This window comes from Lepisma saccharinum, chromosome 28, assembly GCF_977018435.1.
Source record: "Lepisma saccharinum chromosome 28, izLepSacc3.1, whole genome shotgun sequence".
In the NCBI taxonomy this organism is placed as follows: Eukaryota; Metazoa; Arthropoda; class Insecta; order Zygentoma; family Lepismatidae; genus Lepisma; species Lepisma saccharinum.
The window spans coordinates 11,882,659-11,902,857 of NC_139256.1; the positions used below are offsets into that span (position 1 = coordinate 11,882,659).

Here is a 20,199-nt window from a genome sequence, read left to right on the forward strand (position 1 = left end):
TCTGTTGCTCTCGTGTTTGTTGACAAGGTGTTTAGTGAAGTCAGATCGATAATTTGATTCAGGAACAACTAGATAGTCGTTGAAATCAGAAGCGGAAATAATTAGAAAGAGCACATGCGCGTTGGGCTGAGAGACTCGTTTTTTGAAAGGATAACGGCCGTTGCAAGACCGGCTGCAAACCCTCGCCTATCTGAGCAGCTATAGCAGGACCTGGAGTGTGTATACTGATCTATTTTCGTGGCGGGTGGGTTGAGGGGGTTAGTGGGCGGCATTGCGTGAGCTTTTTCACTGCCGGTGGCTTGAGTGAGAATTCCACGTAACTAGTCCGGCTGGCGCAGACGAGGAAAACTCATTGTTGTGGTTTGGTTCAGACTTGCCAACGCTTCATTCCTGAAAAGCGCTAAACTTCGACACATTTCCGTAGGGAAGAGTTTAACGGGTTCAAACCACTCGCATTGATTTAGTAAATTTTCCATTAATTTTATAATAGAATAGTGAAGATCAAAAGACCTGGACAAATACTTCAATGTTCAAAAGAGGTCAGGAAATGTTTTTATATAATTTAGTAGATGTCACACGCTGAATTCCGTGGGGAAGCGATTAGCACAGCGGGCAACGACAGTCCCCCTGTTCTAATCCCGGTTGTGTACAACTTTGTGAGTGTCGCTTCATCAATTCCATATTAAGTCATTCTCTCACCTTCGCAATTAGCCAAGATGTGGCAGAAATGCGAAGTAAAATAAACCAAATCAACCAATCAGTAGATGACACAGAGTGGACATAATATATTCGAATAGTTACCGAACCACACGAGTATGCAAACTCACCAGTATTCGGACACCGTATTTCTCAAGCACGGCGAAGTAGAATGAAATAAATAAAACAATAACAAATAAAAAGTTTTGTGTGAAGGGGGGGGGGGCTACTAAATAAATAAATGTGAGAAAATTTAGGAAACACTCAGGCAACAGTGCAAGTGCACCTTTTTTCATAGGGAAAACAAAAACAAGCACTAATCGTCCGTTTAAACGAAAGGAATTTAGATAAATAATGTATGAATGCACGATCATGTATGAATAAGGGCTATCTCAGTATATGTCAGTCATTAGTTCTTATGGTTAACCTCGCTTCAATATCGTTTATATCACAATACGAAACACATACACAGAAGAACAGTGGCGGCGATTGGGTTCCAAAACCGGGGATGGGAGCAAAGTGCAAAACTGGGGGGAAAGACAGTATATTTCCCTTTGTGTATAAGGTTTAGCATAGTGCGGGGGCAAAAGTGGCGAAAATTGGGGGCAACGCCCCCCCCCCCTGATCGCCGCCACTAGAGAAGAAGATGTTATAAAGACATTTGACGCACACTAAATTCAGAGGGCAGCTAATTCCTTTTTTATTTTATTTTTCATCTTTACCCGTATGAAACATTCCATACCGTTCTTACGCACCTTCTAGTACACACACGTCACTGATAATGTACAGCAGAAGGGAAGGACTTTCGAATCTTTTAGATAAGATAACCGTTTATCTGCATGGCTGTTGTTTAATTAATTATTTATGAGGGGAAGAGGTTATGAAGAAACCGTAAGTAAATGTTTGAAATATATAAAATGAAAACAAAAATCACAGAAATACAAATGTGACATCAAGTCACTTTTAACATAACCTAATCTAACCATTCAATACTTAGGCATTTACTTTAGCGCTTTCATTATACAGTTGGCAACAGTGCAATCGCTATTCCGCGACTGCGCAGGCGAAGGTAGCCGTAGCATGTGGTCGGGAAGAGGGGGAGGGGTGGGACAGGCAGGGAGAGAGCAGACGAGAAACAGCTCAGTGCTCGGCTCACACAAACCAACGGTTATATACGCGCAACAGTCTCAGTCAATAGTGCTCGCGATCTCCGGAGGAGGACGCCTAAACCTCCAGTTTCTTGTTGCTTCACAAAACTTCCATGACGCCAGGGGGCATGCATTATTATACTTGAGGAAACAGTGGACGTGTACAGTGTGTTGTTTAAGACGAGCAGTTGTTTGAGTGTTGTTAGTTGTTTTTTTTTTTTGTTTGCAGTGTCGACGCGAGACTAGTCGGTGCAATTCGAGAAGACGTGTAATACGAATTCGTGTTTTGTTAAAAGACGGGAACGTTATCCCATGGTCAAAATGTCTGTGATGCAGCAGCTAGGTAAGCGGCAGCATTGTTATCTGTGCGACCTGCCGCGTATGCCGTGGGCGATGCTGCATGATTTCAGTGAAGCCGTGTGCAGGGGATGTGTTAACTATGAAGGTGCGGACAGGATCGAGTTGGTGCTCGAGAATGCAAGGCAGATGAAGAGGGCCCACGGGTTTCAAGAAAGTCGAGGCGGCAGCGGGAGCGCAGGCAGCAGCGGTTCACATCAGGGTGGGAAACCCCAACCCACGGGTCTCCATCGAAACCCGCACGAGTCCCAGAACGGATCGGCTTCGGTCACGTTGGAGGCAGGAGGACCCGGGATACCACCAGCGCATGCAGTGTCGAGACCGCCAGGAGCACCGCACGGCGTTGGGTACGCCCTGCACCACGATGGAAGAACACGAACGGCGATGCTGGCGGCGGCAGAGTACAGCGCGGCACCTCCGCGGGGGATACCGAGAAACGACGCCGGGAGCGGGGATCATGATCAGGGAATGCCGAGAGGCAACCCGGCCGGCCTGCCAGGAGGTGTTCGACTCCCGTCAGCGGCCCATATGACGGCCACACACCTCCCGCCGCACAACAGTCGTCCCAGCTCCCTTCCGCCGTCCTCCCTCAGCATGAAGCGGCCATCAGAAGAGGAGGAACATCACGCCAACGGAGACAATGCGCCGAAGAGGATGATGCCAGATGATCATTCGAGGCCCCCTTTGACACGTGGGGATTCTCTTCCCGCGGGAACCCTCGGTGTTCCCTTCGTCGACAGGAGCTTCAAAGATAAACACCCCATGAGGGCCCCATCGTTCGACACCGCCACATCGTTCAAAGGAGGCAGTAAGTACCGTTTCTGAAAACTATAAGTTGAGACTTTAAATAAGGGGGGGAGAACATGTCACGTTAGTTTTATGTTCTCGGGGAAAAATCATGCTATTTGGGTACACAGTGATCTCAAAGCTGTTGCACGAAAGTGGTTAGAACGTCAGAATGTAATTTGATTTATTTGTCCATCACGGGACCGAAGTCCCATTTATTGAAATAATATACACGAAGATAAGGTTAATAAAACACACATGGTGTTAATGTTGATACATAAAATAATGTAAAATTTATGATAGGGTAACAACATATGATAAGTACAGTTAAAACTCATTTCCAGTCAAATCCAATAAAACAAAAGTTTTACAGAATATTGCACCTAATAACATCTCGCACTCATCCATCCTCGCGAACTCATTTCACGAGCAGCAAATAAATATACAGCCAGTGTTTTATTCACACAAGGCCTAGGTGATTTTTATGCTAATACCTTTCGGCCAGCTTGAAAATCCTCTATAACACCTCTATGCAGCGACTCGCTGTGGCACACTTATCTGACAATGATAAAATTAAGCTTGCAGATAACACAGTCGAAAAGTCGGATAAGATTAAAAACGCCAGAAGACAACCGCGAGTAGGTAACCCAGTCAGAGCCCCAGAATATTTATGAAGAAACACTAGCGAACCACGTATCTTTAAAATCGGTTTTTAAGCATTAGCAGTGCATTGCCCATTTTGCCTTATTCCACACCTACATATGTGTTTATAGACAGAATGCGCACTAGTGTGTTGAAAAACATGTATACATAAGTGTTGCAATGACGTGTTTATGAAACTTTCGAGCCTATCGCAGCTGACTTGCGTGTTGTAATAGGCACCCACATATTACGTACCTTGCGTGATAACTTGAAAGCTGCTTTGCACGAACGTGCAACGTAAGATCGATAGCAGCGACATGCTTTCAAAAGAAACAACTTCCCTTCCCTTTCTTAGTGAAGATTCTGAATAAAATCACCTTTGGCCATTTTTTCTTCGACTTACTGTGTACTTTATTGGAATTACTTCTTTTCGTAGAACATCAGAGGTTGTTTATTTGCAGTGGCGACAATTTCTAGCTTCGTGTTTGTTTTGTGCGTTCGTGTTTGGAACAAAGAAACCGGGACGACTGGTTCATTCGTTTACTGGCACCGTTCCAAGTGACGTCATCTTCCTGCTTGGAGGGTTCGCAGCGGGGCATGGCGAGGTTGCCAGATTGGAATCGTGCCTTGGAATGGAATGTTGCGTGCCTGGCGGGCTGTTTATTCTCCCCCCCTACCCCCCCCCGACGAGTCTCCTTTCTGTAACCGTCATATTTGAAACTACAGGCATGGCGCATGCTTCGAGGGGAAGCCGCGAGTGAGGAATTCTTCCTTGATAGCCATTGGTAAAAGCACCGCTATTCAACTGTATTGAAACCGTGTGGAATGCAGTGAAGCATGTGTAAAGGCTTCTGGCCACGAAGCACAAAATAAATAGGTAGAAAAGTGAAGACAAAGGAATTTCCTTGGGACATTTTCTGCCGTTAGTTCGCAGGACGGAAGTAATCACCCAATCCTTGAATATATATATATAGAATGTAAACTAGTGAAATTCTGAAATTCGTAACCGTAAGGCCTGCGTAAGCGAATTAGTCTTCTCCTTTCGAAAAGCAGATATGGCATTCCAAATTCTGAACAATTACATCTTTCTACGGCAGGGATTCTCAAACTTTTCAACAGGGGTCCCGGGTTCGAATCCCGTCCTGGGCATGGATGTTTGCGAGTCTCCATTCATAAATTTCATCAAATCATCACTCATTCCCATCTTCGCAATTAGTAAAAAAGTGGCACAAAAGCGAAATAAAATAAAGCAAATCAAACTCTTCAAACAGCAAAATCCTTTTTTTAACCCAAAGACGAGGCTTCGGGACCCCAACATTTTTCTATGCCAGACAGAGGGAAAATATAAATTTAGTCAATGAGAATCCTGAAATTTCTTTTCTGAGAAGTCTTAGTTGTAGCTAACCGTACATTTTTTAGTGTTTCAAATGTTGTAGGAATCGAATAGAAAAAATCCAGTTATTTCATAATATGGTATCAAAGCAAATCCTCTTACAACTGCGTGGAAGTATTCGTAAAGATAGAAGTGTTTTAATTACTGGCATCAATGTGAAGAGTGCGCTTGTTTCTTCTTACAAAGTTTTTCCGCATCCGGCTTGTGGCACAACACACACTGTACCAATGCACTTCAAAAACGTTGCTGGAACCTCACACTTTCGGCAGCGATAATATAGGGTGCCCTGTCTTTCGCCTGATAAGTTAGTGCAATGTCTCTGGATTCTCGTTGTAAAAGTAATTCTGATCAGAATAGGAACATCTAGCTGTTTTTCAAAGTAAATGATTTTTCGAAAATAACTTTGCTAGCGCAGGTTGAAGGTAGGTTCAAGGCGAAGTTTATCCCCAAGAATCTGACCGTAGTCATGGACACTTGTGGGTTGTATCGAACAGATTGACAACCCAAATATGTATGTAACTGTACATGCTCTCAGAGAATAAAGCCACGATCAGATTGTCCAGGAGGAAAGATTCTTATACCCGGCAACCCCATTACATGCTTTATCGTGTAGAGACACTTCTTGAGCTAAGAGTTCTCGCCAACCCACACGGGATCTATTGGAAAGGCAGTGTAGTTCTACCTGCGCAGTGCAACAATCTGAGAGAAAATCAACACCCTGTACCATGATCATTGACGATGCATTCTATACCCACGTGAAGCATTTGTCTGCAGACAAATATTTTTATTATCTTTCCGTGAAGCACCACAAAAAAGTACAAATAATTTGCATTGATCAGTAACAGATTTAGTGTTTCCCATCGAACTCTTCTGAACAACCCATCCAGCGTTGCAGGAATGTCGAATTTCGGATAATTATTACCCTAACTTGAGAATATTAGTAGAAACTCGTTTCTAAATATGGTAGAGTAAAGGATGTGAAAACGAAAATTAACAACAGACTAAGTTCAAGTAGACAGATGTAGGGTATGTACCCTTGTTAAGTACAGCAGTTGTCCGCAATGCCCTATACTATAGCGTGGATAAATCTTGCAGTGCTGGGTACTCAATTGATTTACACAGCCAGGCTAACTGTTTGAAGGGATAAATTACTGGAAGTTTACATTTGCAGATTTCACATCTCCTTGACTTGAATTTTCCCCCCGTTCCTAACATTCAGTCGAATCGCACGGTTGAAAAAGACTTGTAGTCTTATTAACGCTATTTAAATGTCATTGCAAAGTATTCATATGGCATAACCCAACTGGTGTTGCCAAATGAGAATGACTGCTTGTGCTTGTACCTGGAAAACGTTGAGTTAGTGTAGAGAAAACTTATCTCTCAAAGTTTTTGTCAACTCATTGATTAACTAATACAGTGCATTGCATTTATTTAAATTGTCAACCACAGTGTAACAAACAGAATAAATTACATAGGAAAGTGATTAAACAGATTTTCGAACAACACTCTTCTAAACCTTGTTCCATTTGTAAAAATGCAATTATCAGTTGGAAGGTCGTTGAACTGAACGGTCATTATCTACGAATGTGTATCAATGTGTCCATAGAACGCTCTTTTGATATCTTAGTGATATCCCGTACGTGCCAGTATGTTCAGTTTTCCCCTCCCGTTCTGGAATATATGTTACCCGGACTTCACATTATTTACTGTCAAGTTGAGGTGGGAGAAACTATGCAGCAACATGTCACATGAATTCCCTTCTTTATCTCAAAAGAGTGAAAGTTCTTTATTATGAACAACACTTAAAAAAAAAAAATCTCTGGTGCCGCTGTGTCGGCTCGTCCATTCATGCAGCGGAATTGTTAAGACGTGCTGAGCCGTGACGTCACATAGTTATGCAGGGTTTCGTAGGCAGATCCCTTCCCCTCTTCCCGTCTCTCCCTCCAGGGACGCTGCGGAATGTTGACTCGCTCGAGGTTGAGCGTCATCCAGCGTTGCCAAATGTCTGCTCGAGACTGAAGTTTCCAGCACGCAGCTTCAAAGTAATTCTATTTTGGGTCTGGCGGGTGGGGGCGGTGGGGAGTTGGTGTAAATTTTGAGTGTTGCGTACTCTTCATTATTCCCCGGTAATAATAATAATAATAATAATAATAATAATAATAATAATAAAGAGCTCGCCTTAGTGCTCGAGTGGTTAACATAGCGCCATGCAAAGCGAGGGATACTAGTAAAATTCTCAACAAGGCTGTACGTTTCATTGTTTATTCAGTTTTATTTATAAGTTCGTTCTCTTCGTCACAATGAACGCATATTCGTTAGAAAAAGCGACGTAAAATGACAAAAAATGCAAGGCCGATAATCGATAGAGAATTAAATTATGCTTTAAACTGTAGGTCCAGTACCGATTAGCCTATCTGTGCATAAAGTAAACTCATACTCCCAAATCTATTACAATTTGCCTAGAATATGCGTAGGTGGCGCTCAACTAGCCCCTTTAATTATAGGCATTGGATACTATTGTTAGGTGTATTGCAGCTTTCATATGAATCGACTGCATACCTTGCTCGATACTCGAAACCAGAATCTCTAGAGTGCAAAGCCAAAATGTCGATGAAACCCACATTTATTATGTAATGTATATGTGGGTGTTTGTTTCGTGATTGCAAGGACAGTTATTTCTAATATTTTTACCACCTTTCAAATATGTGGCTTTTTTAAAAACATTTTTCCAGAAAATTAAACTGTAGAGGGTGTACACAAAGTTGACACATTTTAATTATTAATAAATCTTAAACTAATGAAGATGCAAATTGGTGGCAATGATAGATAGTCAAAAAGTTTTTATGTCCTGTATCAGTACGCTTCTGTGTTCATTTTGTCGCACAGAGAATAAGACTATAATCGATTTTTTACACGTTCGGGTTAACATGTCGACCATCACAGTAGATATTGCGTTGTATATTCTGGCTTTATTTTCATCACTTTTGTAAGGTTCGTCAACATTGTTCGTCGTGTTTTGAACGAACGCTTGCCGGGAAGATGAACTTGACGTGGGGGTCAGATTCCTTGGCCCAGGAGATCACCCGACAAAACCCCATTGAACTTTTTTCTTTGGGGATATCTGGCAGAAATATTTGAGGCAAAAGTGATGAGTAGAAAGGCAGAATAAACAACGTTACAGCCAGTTTTAGCCACTGTGGATGTCGATATGCTAACCCGAACATGTGAAAAAATCGTCTTGACATTCCTCGTGCGACAAAAGTAACACATACAAGTGTACTGATACAGGACAACTTTTTGAGTTTATGTATCATTGCCACTAGTTTATTTGTATCTTCATTAATTTCTGATTTATTAATAATTAAAATGTGTCATACACTTTGTGTACACCCTGTGTATTTTCTGCAACGTTTGGAGTCCAGTTTCCGATGAAGCTTTATTTTCAAAAGTTGTCTTGAAGCTCATGTAACCCTAACCGCGGAAATTTGTTCCTCTGTCAGAATTTAAACGTGCACAGCATACATTGACTCAAACAACCACACCTGCACGTATTGTGTTGTTGGAGGGGTAGTAATTTAAATCTGCAAGCTCATTTAATTCTCGAACGGAAGTTCACTCTTTTTTGAATAGTGTTCATTTCCTGTCTGCTTTTGTGAGTGTTGATTCACTGTCGATTATACCTCATTGAAGAAACGCGCATATTCTTCCATTGACCAGTGGCCACACGTAATGGCGTACGTTGACCAATATATATATACACACACACTGCATTCATAATAGTACCCTTGCTTGATTTATATGATGCAAAACAACATTTATCGTGATGCCCGCTCTTCAAAGCTGATTGTCGTGCAGTAGTTTCGCGTTTCTTTCATCGCGTGTTGAGACATTGAATACATAATGCAAAATGGTATGTATATATTGTGCTATACCCATGCGAGAGGGCGGGCACTGTTGTCAAAAATACTTGGAATTCAATTCGGTATTAGATGAGGCTTAACCAGTGTGTCTAGTTTCAATTGTCAAAACAAAACATTTCAGTTAGCTCATCAATGTGACATGCCCTGTCGCTAGTTCCAGTAAAGTTTAAGAAATATTTATTAAGAAAACCGGGAAAACCGTAATACCCTCAACAGTTAGGTAGCAGGCATTAACGAAGTTTTGATATTTTGAAGTTTTACCTCAGTGTGAGGTGTAATGGTTATCTACCGAAGCGTTGAACATGTATATACATGCGAATATATGTAACATTTACAATACTATTATTTTTCTGTGCGTAATTCTCCACTCCCACTGCATATCAGCTGAGTACAAACTTGACGACCCAAAGGTCAAGATTTATTTGATTGTAATTTACTTCCTGAAACTTTTCTTTGGTATGGATGATGTAACAGAATGTGGGCATTATGCTGATATTAGTGAAACATCAGCATACTGCACAATTGATAAGGTTTTGATAAAATAAAATGCCACATTTGTTTTAAGATTGAGTGTTGTATTTCAGCCCCCAACCACATTATAGTTTTCTTATTCTTGAATAAAAACAAATCAAAGTAAATAAACATTTTTTACATAAAATTTTCCTAATTACAAGTGAGGTTGGTAAAAAATAGCAAACTTCATGATGTCATCAAAATACAGTACTGCGCTTATGATTCAGTCTAAACACACCAACAAAAGAGACCATGTGTTATGGTTCTTTTGTCTAATGAACTATAGATAATGTTCATTTTTAAGTGTATAATTCACAATATCCTCTTCATTTATTTGATTGGAATTACTGACATAACTTCAGTATCAAAGTTCTGGGACCATGTTCATGAGATGGAGGTTTTTCAGTAGGCTGATGACTTTTGAGTTTAAGGATCAAGGGGGTGGGGGGATATCAGCAAAATATGTATGTGGTGTTTGTAAATTAAGATAGGGTATAAAGAATCAATTATCAGGACATGAAGTTCACCTTTAAATTCTGCTCAAGTGTTCAAGATCATTTTAAACTTGCTTAATTTTTTTACAATTTGAAACACACCAGCTTAGTTCGTGAAAATGAAAGATGCAAATGGCAAATTTGAGATCACTGTGTTGCATTGCATTATGTTTTGATTGTTGAGTGTTATTTAACTTTTGAATGCATGTAAGGATGTTTTTTATCTTAGTTTTTGAGTATATTGGAAGTAGAACTTTATTTGTGACAGATTGACATAAAGAAAAATAACTCTTAATTACTCTATTCCACGTTCACCCGCCAATAGTTAATATATAGGCCATATTGATGCCACATTTTCAAGAACTGGTTGCAAATGTAGTGATGCTTGCTACAATGCCTTCAGTGCAGGGGCTTTTATTTTCATGTTTTAGGTTCAGATATCACGTGGATCATTTTGTGTGATTGTGGCACAAAAGCAGCTAATAATACATTGGCAGTGATGACATTTGTAGTATTCAGTTTTGTTTCTGCATGTCCTGTAGTGTTATAAATATTTCAGTTATTTTTTAATTTGGTTGTGTGAGTTGATTTTCCACTTATCGTTCTTCAGGTTATGCCACCGTGCCTATGAGCGTAAGTGGGGGTGGAGGGTCTGGGTCCCCACTGGGTCCTCGAACAAGTTCGCCTCCTGAGTCTCAGCAAGGCACAACTCAAAATGGCCAGTCACCTATGGCAGCTCTCATGTCAGTTGCAGACAACCTGCCACCTGGTTCCCCACGTAGCGGGGGCAGTCCGCCATCCGGTGCACCCCGCTCAGCCTCCAGGGGGTCTCAACATTCGCCCAATTCTTCAGGTAAATGAGGAATGCTTGCTTATTATTCTGTTATTAATTTATATTTTTATTGTTTTGTTTTGAAGTTTGTTTGCATGCTTTATTTTTTTTCTTGTGAATACACTGAACAAAGCTCAAGGAAGGGAAATTAACCCCATGCCTCATGGAAGAATTCACTTCAACCAAATATATTTTAAATGCCATTATCTTGCTTTTGTGTAGACTAACTGATATTGTATTTTATTTGTTTATTTTTATTCTCTGTACATGAGGACTTCAGTCAGGTCCTTACAAATATGAATGATTTGGTTTATTTTACTTTTCTACCACTTTCGGCTATACTGAAGATGAGGATGGGTGATGATTTGATGAAATTGATGAGGGGGACACTCACAAAGAACCCCATGCCCGGGCCAGGATTTGAACCCTGGTGTCATATCACGCTGTGCTCCTTAGAAATATAAAATTATTTCTAAGTGTTCTGTTGTCAATCACACAGTTCTGGAATTGGAGTATTGTTATTGTAATAGTCAGTGAACTGTATTTTCTCTTTTTGGTTGATAATATTACCTGAATTGTTAAGTTTAATATTATTCACCATAAAATAAGAAGAAAAGAAAGTAAAGTGCTCCCCTGTGCTTTGCACTATGCCATGAAAGCATAAAGGGCCCAACACTTTCTTGATCACGGTCGAAGTTGGAGGTGATGTGATTAGCACCATGCCCTGGCTGCCTTTACCCCCCAGAGTTTCCTCCAGGTACCCACTATTACGACACTGGGTGAGTGCCGGAGCTGCTTGAACAGGTGGAAAAAATCCTGGTTCTCCTTGCTGGGGATCAAACCTGGGTCTCTCACCATAAGAGAACTAGACAATTTTTGTTACGAGAAAATGTCCATGGTTAAGAACTGTAGGCTTGGTTGAACGATTGGCCGATGCCACTGAAGCCATTTTGTGAAATTCCTCTCCTTTTGAAACAATCATGATATTCCAAATTCTGTAAACTTGGAATTCCTTCTAGAGCATTTATGTGAATCTTCGTTTGGTGTTGTTTCACTGTTGTCAAGATATTCACAATAGTTTAGTAGGCTTATGTAACCACGAAACCATTGCAGATATGTAGACAAAAGTGAAATCAAACCCCATGGAAATTCACATGTGTGTGCTAAGCATTTTCAGAACCTGGAATAACATAGAAGTTTTTGAAAATTAAGAGGAAATATGGAAAATGGCTTCGCATTGGTTAAAGGTCCAGCCGACCCTTAAGGAAAAACATGATGAAATTGCTACAACTTATATCCTATCCTGAAAACAACCTTGCATCATACATTGGCTTGCCTGCTAAAAAGGAGTGTGATGTATAGGAATCGTATGCTGTGTTTTGACAATTTCATAACAAAGTCAGAGTTAAGAATTAGGGCTGAGCCGATACCAATGCCGATACTCGTACAGATTCCCACCAATAACAATACTTGAAAACTGCAATAATTAAAATTTGTTTGAAATATTGGTCAATATTAGTGTGTATTCTTCTCCAATTATATGCATCAATTGACCAAGAAATTTTCTTTAGAATATTCAAGAATTCCATGAGAATTTTATAATAGATATGTAATCACAAAATAAAGTTTTTTGGGCAAAATTGGAGTAAAATAAAAGTAAAGTTTAATTATCCTGGAAATTATGCAAAATTCAGACTCCACGAAAGTGTTGCACAGCATTTTTGTGGACCCCATGAAAGACCGAAATGCCGGAAAATATCGATTGGTATCGGAAGATGAATTTCAACCGATACTTTCTGATACCGATACTGATCGGTATCGGCTCAGCCCTAGTAAGAATGTTTTCTGTATCTCGTGCATTTTTATTGACTATACTAATGAAGTAATTTGTAAGAAGTGTTGGCTAATTATGCATTTTTACATTCCAGGCTCATCTAGTAGTCGAAGGTCGTCAGGAAGCAGACACGTAAGCTCAACAACAGTTACCTCTAGTGAAGCGCCTGGTGGAGAGACGGGGATTCCTGTCTCTGCAGCATCTGGAGCCATCCCTACGACGCAGGAGAATGGGAGTGTACCCAGTGCAACTCTCAAGTGCACCCTTTGCCAGGAGCGCTTAGAGGACACACACTTTGTCCAATGCCCATCCGTTCCTCATCACAAGTTCTGCTTCCCCTGTTCCAGGGATAGCATCAAAAGGCAGGGTGCGGGATCTGAGGTATGTATTCTATGTTGTTTTTTCTTTTCACATCTTATTGTGTAGTACAAAACAAATAAGTGAAGATCTGACATGTGGCATATCATATTCTTGAGTGTACAGATAAATTGAGCTTTGGAGTGTATTCAGTGTCTGGTCACATGAGTGAAAACTGTGTGTTATTGGGTTCCTTCACAAATGATAGATAAGATTGCCACCTTATGTTAACTTATTATATATCTTAAAGACGGCTTTAATAACTAGAATAGATGACATCTGTTGGTGTATATTTCATTTCAGTATGGCATAAGAATTATGGCTGTTATGCTGATGATCAAAATTCTTTGCTTGGAATGGTCCAATGGAGGACATGATATTTGGTTCAAATTCAGCAATGTTTTAGCAACTGTATAAATAGAAATGATATCTGTTAATTGATTGTTTTAGTTTATTTCACTTCACCTTTCGGCCACTTGTGGCTAATCTCAAACATAAGAATGAATGGTGATAAGATAAGGTGAATGCAGAGACACTTGAGCCCCACAGAAGGTTATACTGGCTGCGAGTTGAGACACTTAAGTCTGAAAAATGTAGTCCAGGGTGTACTACGTGGAAGGGGAAGTTGACAATTGAGTATCTTTGGAAAGGTTCACCTTTACACCCCAATATTATTAATAAATATGCTGCTTCACATTATATTATTAAACCAACCTAAGTGTAACAGCAAGAGCAGGAAATCTGGCGAAACGGGCTGGCTCAGTTGATACAGCAATGGCATGGTATGCCAGAGACCCAAGTTCGAGTACTGTTCGAGCCTGCATTGTCACTGAAATTTAACACACATACTGTGGCTGTGGCGCAACAGGCTACGAGGGTCATTTCCTACCAAGTGGGTTTTCATCAGGTGATGTCAATACATTTCTAATATCACTGCTGTTTTCTGGCTTGAGAGACTGGGTTTCACTATTTCTTATCTAGTAACTCCCCAATTGCCTTCTTAATGACAGGTGAACACTGATGGTTGTGTGGCACTGATCACATCACCTCCACGAAGGCAGAGATCAGAATGTGTGGGGTTGCACCTCCACAATGGGCTATCGTGGCATGATGCAATGAGAATGACATGACTTTGACTTTTCTTTACCTTACGGACTAAATTGTATTCCAAGACCTACTTCTGTTGCTTGGTAATGTAGTCAACAGAAATGAATGAAAGTGGATATATATTTACTCGGTGCCTTGAAATAATAAAACTAGAAGGCAGGGCAACTAAATGTTGCCGAAACATCAACAAAAATGCAAAATTGCCATGATTACTTCTGTTCTGTCTTGAAATAATGCCTAGTGGTAACTGGTTTGACGATTGCCCACCCCTGCTCAGGCATGTGGGATTGGATGGCAGTAGGTATGTAGGCCCTGTCCCTCTAGGTCTGTTGCACCAAGGGTTATAATTTTTATTTATTATGATTTTATATATGTATTAACGTGATTGTTTTCATAGTACACGGACGAGAACTAAATGATCTTTTCTGTTTTTGTTGCAGGTGTATTGTCCAAGTGGAGAGAAATGTCCTCTTGCCAACTCGAACGTGCCGTGGGCTTTCATGCAAGGAGAAATTGCAACAATCCTTGGTGAGGAGTTCAAGGTCAAGAAAGAGCGCGAGACCTAAAGCTTTAAATGATGTACCCAGTGATCATTTCCTGAGTCTGCATTGCAGGCAGTCCTTTGGAAAAAAGGGCCCTTCCATGCCTCAATTTGGTTTGTCGGCCCAGTGCTGATTACGTTGGTTGCCAGACCACCTGAAGTTTCGTTGGTTGGCGTTAAGGAGGTGTTAATATGGGAGGGTGTTATTTGTGTAGCAATATCTGTAAAGCCTTCGGGACACCACACGGTTACACAGCGTTGGTGAACGGACTGTGTATGTTTGCATCAGTGCAACAGAATGCACAGTTCACAGGAGAAATATGTGCTTGTTGGAAAAAGGCTCGTAGGTGTGTTGTAAATATATTTACGAAGGAATGTATTTAAAAAAAAAAAGCTAGGTTAGGCACTGTTACATCTGCCTGACAATGGTACAAATAGTGTAAGATCAGGTGTTGTGTAAGGTATATTTTTTTGGCAACTTTGAAAAAGAAGTTGCTTTTTCAAGTCATTAAGCATACTCATCTCTTTGTAAGTGTACAAATTATTGAATAGTGTTATACGATTTAGTGTCAATGCCTAAAAGTAAATATTATGGTAGTCTCAATGCTTAAAAGCTTCTAAAGAGTAAATGCATTATATTTTTTGAGTACTGTTAACCCAAAACCAAGGAACCTAATTGACACGTTAGTAAGTGATGGGGAGTAACGATTCCAGTACAAAACATCACATGTTGTAACATAGATTACTTGGTTCTAATCCTTTTATGTAACAAGTATAAGCAATATTTTTTGCATAGCTGCAGATAATTTTTGCTTATTTTGGTTTGTATATTCCAGTAAGTAGTGCATTTTTGCTGCACAGAATATATTTTTTTCTTTTCAGTTCTACTGACTTTTCTGTTGATTTGCAAATGGTCGTTATTCTAAATGTACATTTTGTAATGAAAGTGAAAAAAATTATATATATATATCGCAGCATAAAATTGCTGAGCGCGCTCAGGCCTTTCTGAAAAGAGAGAAAGTATGTAGAAACAGACCTTGTACATAGTGTAACAAACAAGTCTTAAAATATTCTCTAACACCACGTGTTGAATCAGTCATGGTCTTATCATATTGAAAACATCCAAAATCATGAAAGTTGAAGGTAAAAAATTTGCATAGCACTACACCTGAGTGCAGGTGAATACTTTTTAGATAATGCTGTACGTACTTGATTTCTTATACTTATAGTTGTAACCACTGGAGATGAGAAGAAAACTCGCTAATGATATTTATTATGAATCTATATGAAAAAGTGGACAAATGCAGTTGAACTATTCATGACAAAACTGAAAACTTTTGTTGATACATATGCACACTTGACAGATTCGGATGAAACTCCTTGCACAGAGGTTTGAATCTCACCTTGAACTGTAAATCCTGTCCTGATTATCATATCTGTGCATAATGTTAATTTAAACATACAAAACCTATGAATTTGACACAAGTCTGTTAAATATTACTGTATATCCCTTTCAAAAGTTTGCTCCAGTGGTGTCCTGACAATCCACTTGTTTTTCACGTTTTAGTCCCAGCTGAAACCATCTTTTTCTTTCTATGAAGGTGGTGTTAGCAGGTTTAGGGTAAGATCATGACCGTAATGTATACACTGAAAATTTTGTACAGAAAACATATTAAAAGAAAGTTCCTTGTGGGCATTTCTCTATCTTTGCTTTATACGTCTTCATCTTCTTTTCCATCCTTTCTTGAGCCATTTATTGTAATGCTGCTCTCTTAATTTCCTGCATCTCTTCCTTTAATCTGTCATGTTTTATTCTGTACAGTCACACACTAATTTTCTTTCCGCCTGTTGAATTTTTTCTCCAAGAATCTTCTTTGCTTTCCCACCATTCCTCAGCCTAGTCATGCCTGGACAACTTTGCACTGGTTGTCCGTGTGAGGGAACTCCAAAACTCGCTGGTGTGTACCCTATGTAGCAGTTCTAGTTTTGCTAAGTGTATCGCAGGCCTAGAACATAGATGTTCCTTCTACTGTACAGAGAGTAAGCCTTTTTAACATGGTTATCAACAATGCGATTTAAACACCTGTAATATTGCACAGACTGTAATTTTTAAAGAGAAGTAACTAAAAAAACATTATTGAAAGTTGTACAGCTTAATATTAACGACGATCGTAAGAAAATATGATACCATCCTTAGCAAACTGTGCTGTCATAAGTATTGGATTGTGTTTAAAAGCTTAAAAGTGTATGAAGATGGCAGGTTTTTGTGTAGTCTTCACATTGACAGGACAGTTTGAGATTTAATAGAAGATTGAAGAATAGTAAACCTTTTATGTTTCTTTATATGTGGAACAATATTTGTAATTCAGTATTTTTTTTGAACATTCATCTGAAAGTTCCAGTGTCCTTGTATATATTGTGTGAATGTACATGGTGGTCTCAATGTCAATTTTTACTGTGGTCCTGCTGTTGAAAAAAAAGAAAATCGCAGGAGCAGATATTTGTTTACTGCTTTGTAGACTTAAGGGTGACAAACACAAAGTCATAATATGTAGAACTTTACAGTTTTACTCCTTGTTCCTGCCATTTTGCTTGTGTATTGCAAAGATAATCCAATAAAACAAAACAGTGCTCGTGAAATACAACCAGTATTTTGTTATTTATCCTCATCCGCCGCATGAAAAAAATATTTTACCCAGGGCTGAGCACATACTGATGTGTCCATATCTGCTGATACCAGTGGTATCTGTATTGAAAAGCATCGGGTGCATTTTATTTACTGATACCAGCCAGTAGTTTTTCAGTGTTTTGATTGATCAGAGTCCACAAAAATGCTGCTACACTTTCAGGGAGTCTAATTATCCCGGAAGTAATGCAAAATTTAAAGTTTCCATTTCAGGGTGGCTACTCACTGGGAATTCCGGGAATTATGTATAACTTGTTGTCTTTGGGAATTGTGGGAATTGTGCATGAATGAATTTTTCTCCATAGACTTGAAAAATTGCAACTTTTATTAATCCAAATCCCATTGAATTTATGCATATAAATGCCTCGAGGAAAGTTTTCTACAGTTAGCTTATATTTTTATCGAGAAAGGAAAAGAAAGCTGCATGAAAAATAAAACCGAATTCTCCTAATCTGTTTACTTTGTTAAGTGTCTTTTTTCGGAGAACAATCTGACAGACGGAAGGTTATTGCAAGATGAAGATATCTTGAAGTTGATTACTTAAATTTTTATAGTAGATTCATTTAGTCTTGAGTATGTGAAATGGCAAATATAAACTCTGCCCCTTAAATTTTATATATATATATATATATATATATATATATATATATATATATATATATATATATATATATATATATACGCACACACACACACCACACACTGTTTAATTGAAATTAATTCAGATTTTGAAATAGAGAACATCTGCCTGTAACGTTGAATTTTTTGAAAGTTCGCCTTCAAAACCGGAAATTATACTTGAATTTTATCATGGTCGTAGAGTGACCACCCTGCATTGATTTTCTTTCGTGATTACATAACTGCTGTTTTTTATAATCCGATGTAATTTTCATATATTTTAAAGCAAAATTATGCTTATAATTAGAGTGGAATACTTATGCACTAAAATTAATATTCTGAACAGAATTTAATTGTTACAATTTCCAAACATCATTATGGGTGGGTGTTTGTATGCAAAGAGTGTTGGTATTGATATGTGGTTAGCTCAAGCATGCTACAATGCATGGTTCAAATCCTGATCTAGGCATGGTTGTAACTTGTGTCTCCATCAATTACATCACTCGTCAACGTTGCGATTAACCAAAAGTGGCAGAAAAGCAACGCCAAATAACAGAAATAAATCAAATCTAATCTTAGCCCACAGTAAATAACCTACATGATGAAATTTGCAGATGTTCATCTGTTTGCTGAGAGCAACTTCACAGCCTCAGCTTTTATCGTTAGTGCAGTGTTTTTAGTTCTTATCAAGGGTCTGGTAATCCTTACTTCTTAGCGTATACTTTCCACTTTCATTTTGTTTATACTTATTTATGTAATTCTGCCAATACACCATCATTTGACTACTATAATAATTTTGTAGAAATGTGTACAGTTAATTTTAGATAACTTTCTGCAGTTTGTGGAGGTCCTAATTAATATTAGATCGACCCTTTCTTATCAGAACCAATGTAGAAGTTTGTTGCTTTTTCCGTTCATTCTTTCGTCTTTTTATACAAGTATTCCCAAGTTTTTCATTTTTAGCGTAATTATCAGCATTATTAAATTAATAGCATTATGCATACAATATTAACAAGCAGGCACGTAACCACAAATATCTAATTTAAATCGTGTATAGTGGTAATTAATTTTACTTCCTTAGCAGGAATAAACATTAGATCGAAAAAAGTTTAGTCTCTATAACAGAGGAACGAGGTTATAGTTTTATATTCTACCATATAATCCAAAGAATAAATGGATCCACAGATCTCAAAATGTAATAGTTTCTTTGCGAGAGGTCACACAATATAAACTTTGAGTAAAATTTGGCCCTAACTTTTAATACCTTTTTTTAACTGAGTGTGTAAAAGTTAATAACTAAATACAATAACTATGAATTTCAGTACACTAACTGTACAAAATGTAAGAAAAATAATGGAAAACAATTGTGTTCGATATTCATTCATACGGTGGTTTGAGTATCATTGTCTCCATTTGTAAAATGATGATGATAAATTTGGAATTAAAATTTGTTTATTATAATAGTTATAAATTGTAAAATGACAATTATAACCGTGGTAATAATTATTATTGTCATTATTTCTACTAATCAAGTTTTATTAGTGGCCTGCCCCTCTACAAATTTTTCTGGCGACGCCTGTGCTGATAAGAGATGAACCCCCCCCCCAAATCAAATCCTGGCTATAGGCCTATCAACAAGAAAAAAACTCTGCTGTGCCCTATAAAATACTACTGTAGACTTTGTTCAAATGCAATTAAAATACGTATTTAATATATTTCTTAATTTTAAAAATGCCTTCTCTATATAATATGTACATGAAAACGTAACCCGAAGTTAATGTAGATATGGTCTCCACTTAAACGCTTCACGAACTTAGTGTATATCCTCTGAAAATTGTGGGGATTACATCACTGATTCTTAGATGTATTTTATAAAGTTCGTAATAATCGGGTGAACTTATAAATAAGGATGTAGTTTTTAGCCCCTTATTTTCTAATTTCTTCTTGATAAGGAGTTCATCTTCAAAACATTTCTTAACTTTTAATTCGCCCATTTACGTTAGGTATGTTTTAGCTAATGTAACTTTTTTAACAAACAAAAACAACAATGAGAAGTGTAGAGAACGTATGGAAGACACAGAGCAGTAGCCATGGCTCCTGAAACAGAACCAATTTGGAAACATTTTTTCCAACGTCTTTCTCCGAGAAATTTTCGCACCACAGGCTTTTATCTTGTCAAAATGTTATCCTTCCAAGTTCAGCCCTTGCCAAGCCAGTATCTTATCTCGTCGTAGAAGATAACGTTGAATCATACTGGGGTGGACAGCACTTCGGT

At 38.7% G+C, this 20,199-nt stretch overlaps 1 protein-coding gene across 1 annotated transcript; it reads left to right on the forward strand.

Moving 5' to 3' along the window:
- Positions 1-1,808: 1,808 nt before the first annotated feature.
- Positions 1,809-17,265, forward strand: Pits (Protein interacting with Ttk69 and Sin3A). Its single transcript, XM_083114128.1, has 4 exons — positions 1,809-3,009; positions 10,560-10,802; positions 12,710-12,996; positions 14,520-17,265. Exons 1-4 carry the CDS (start codon positions 2,157-2,159, stop codon positions 14,643-14,645), a joined length of 1,509 nt encoding a protein of 502 aa, XP_082970254.1. The 5' UTR covers positions 1,809-2,156; the 3' UTR covers positions 14,646-17,265.
- Positions 17,266-20,199: the final 2,934 nt, after the last annotated feature.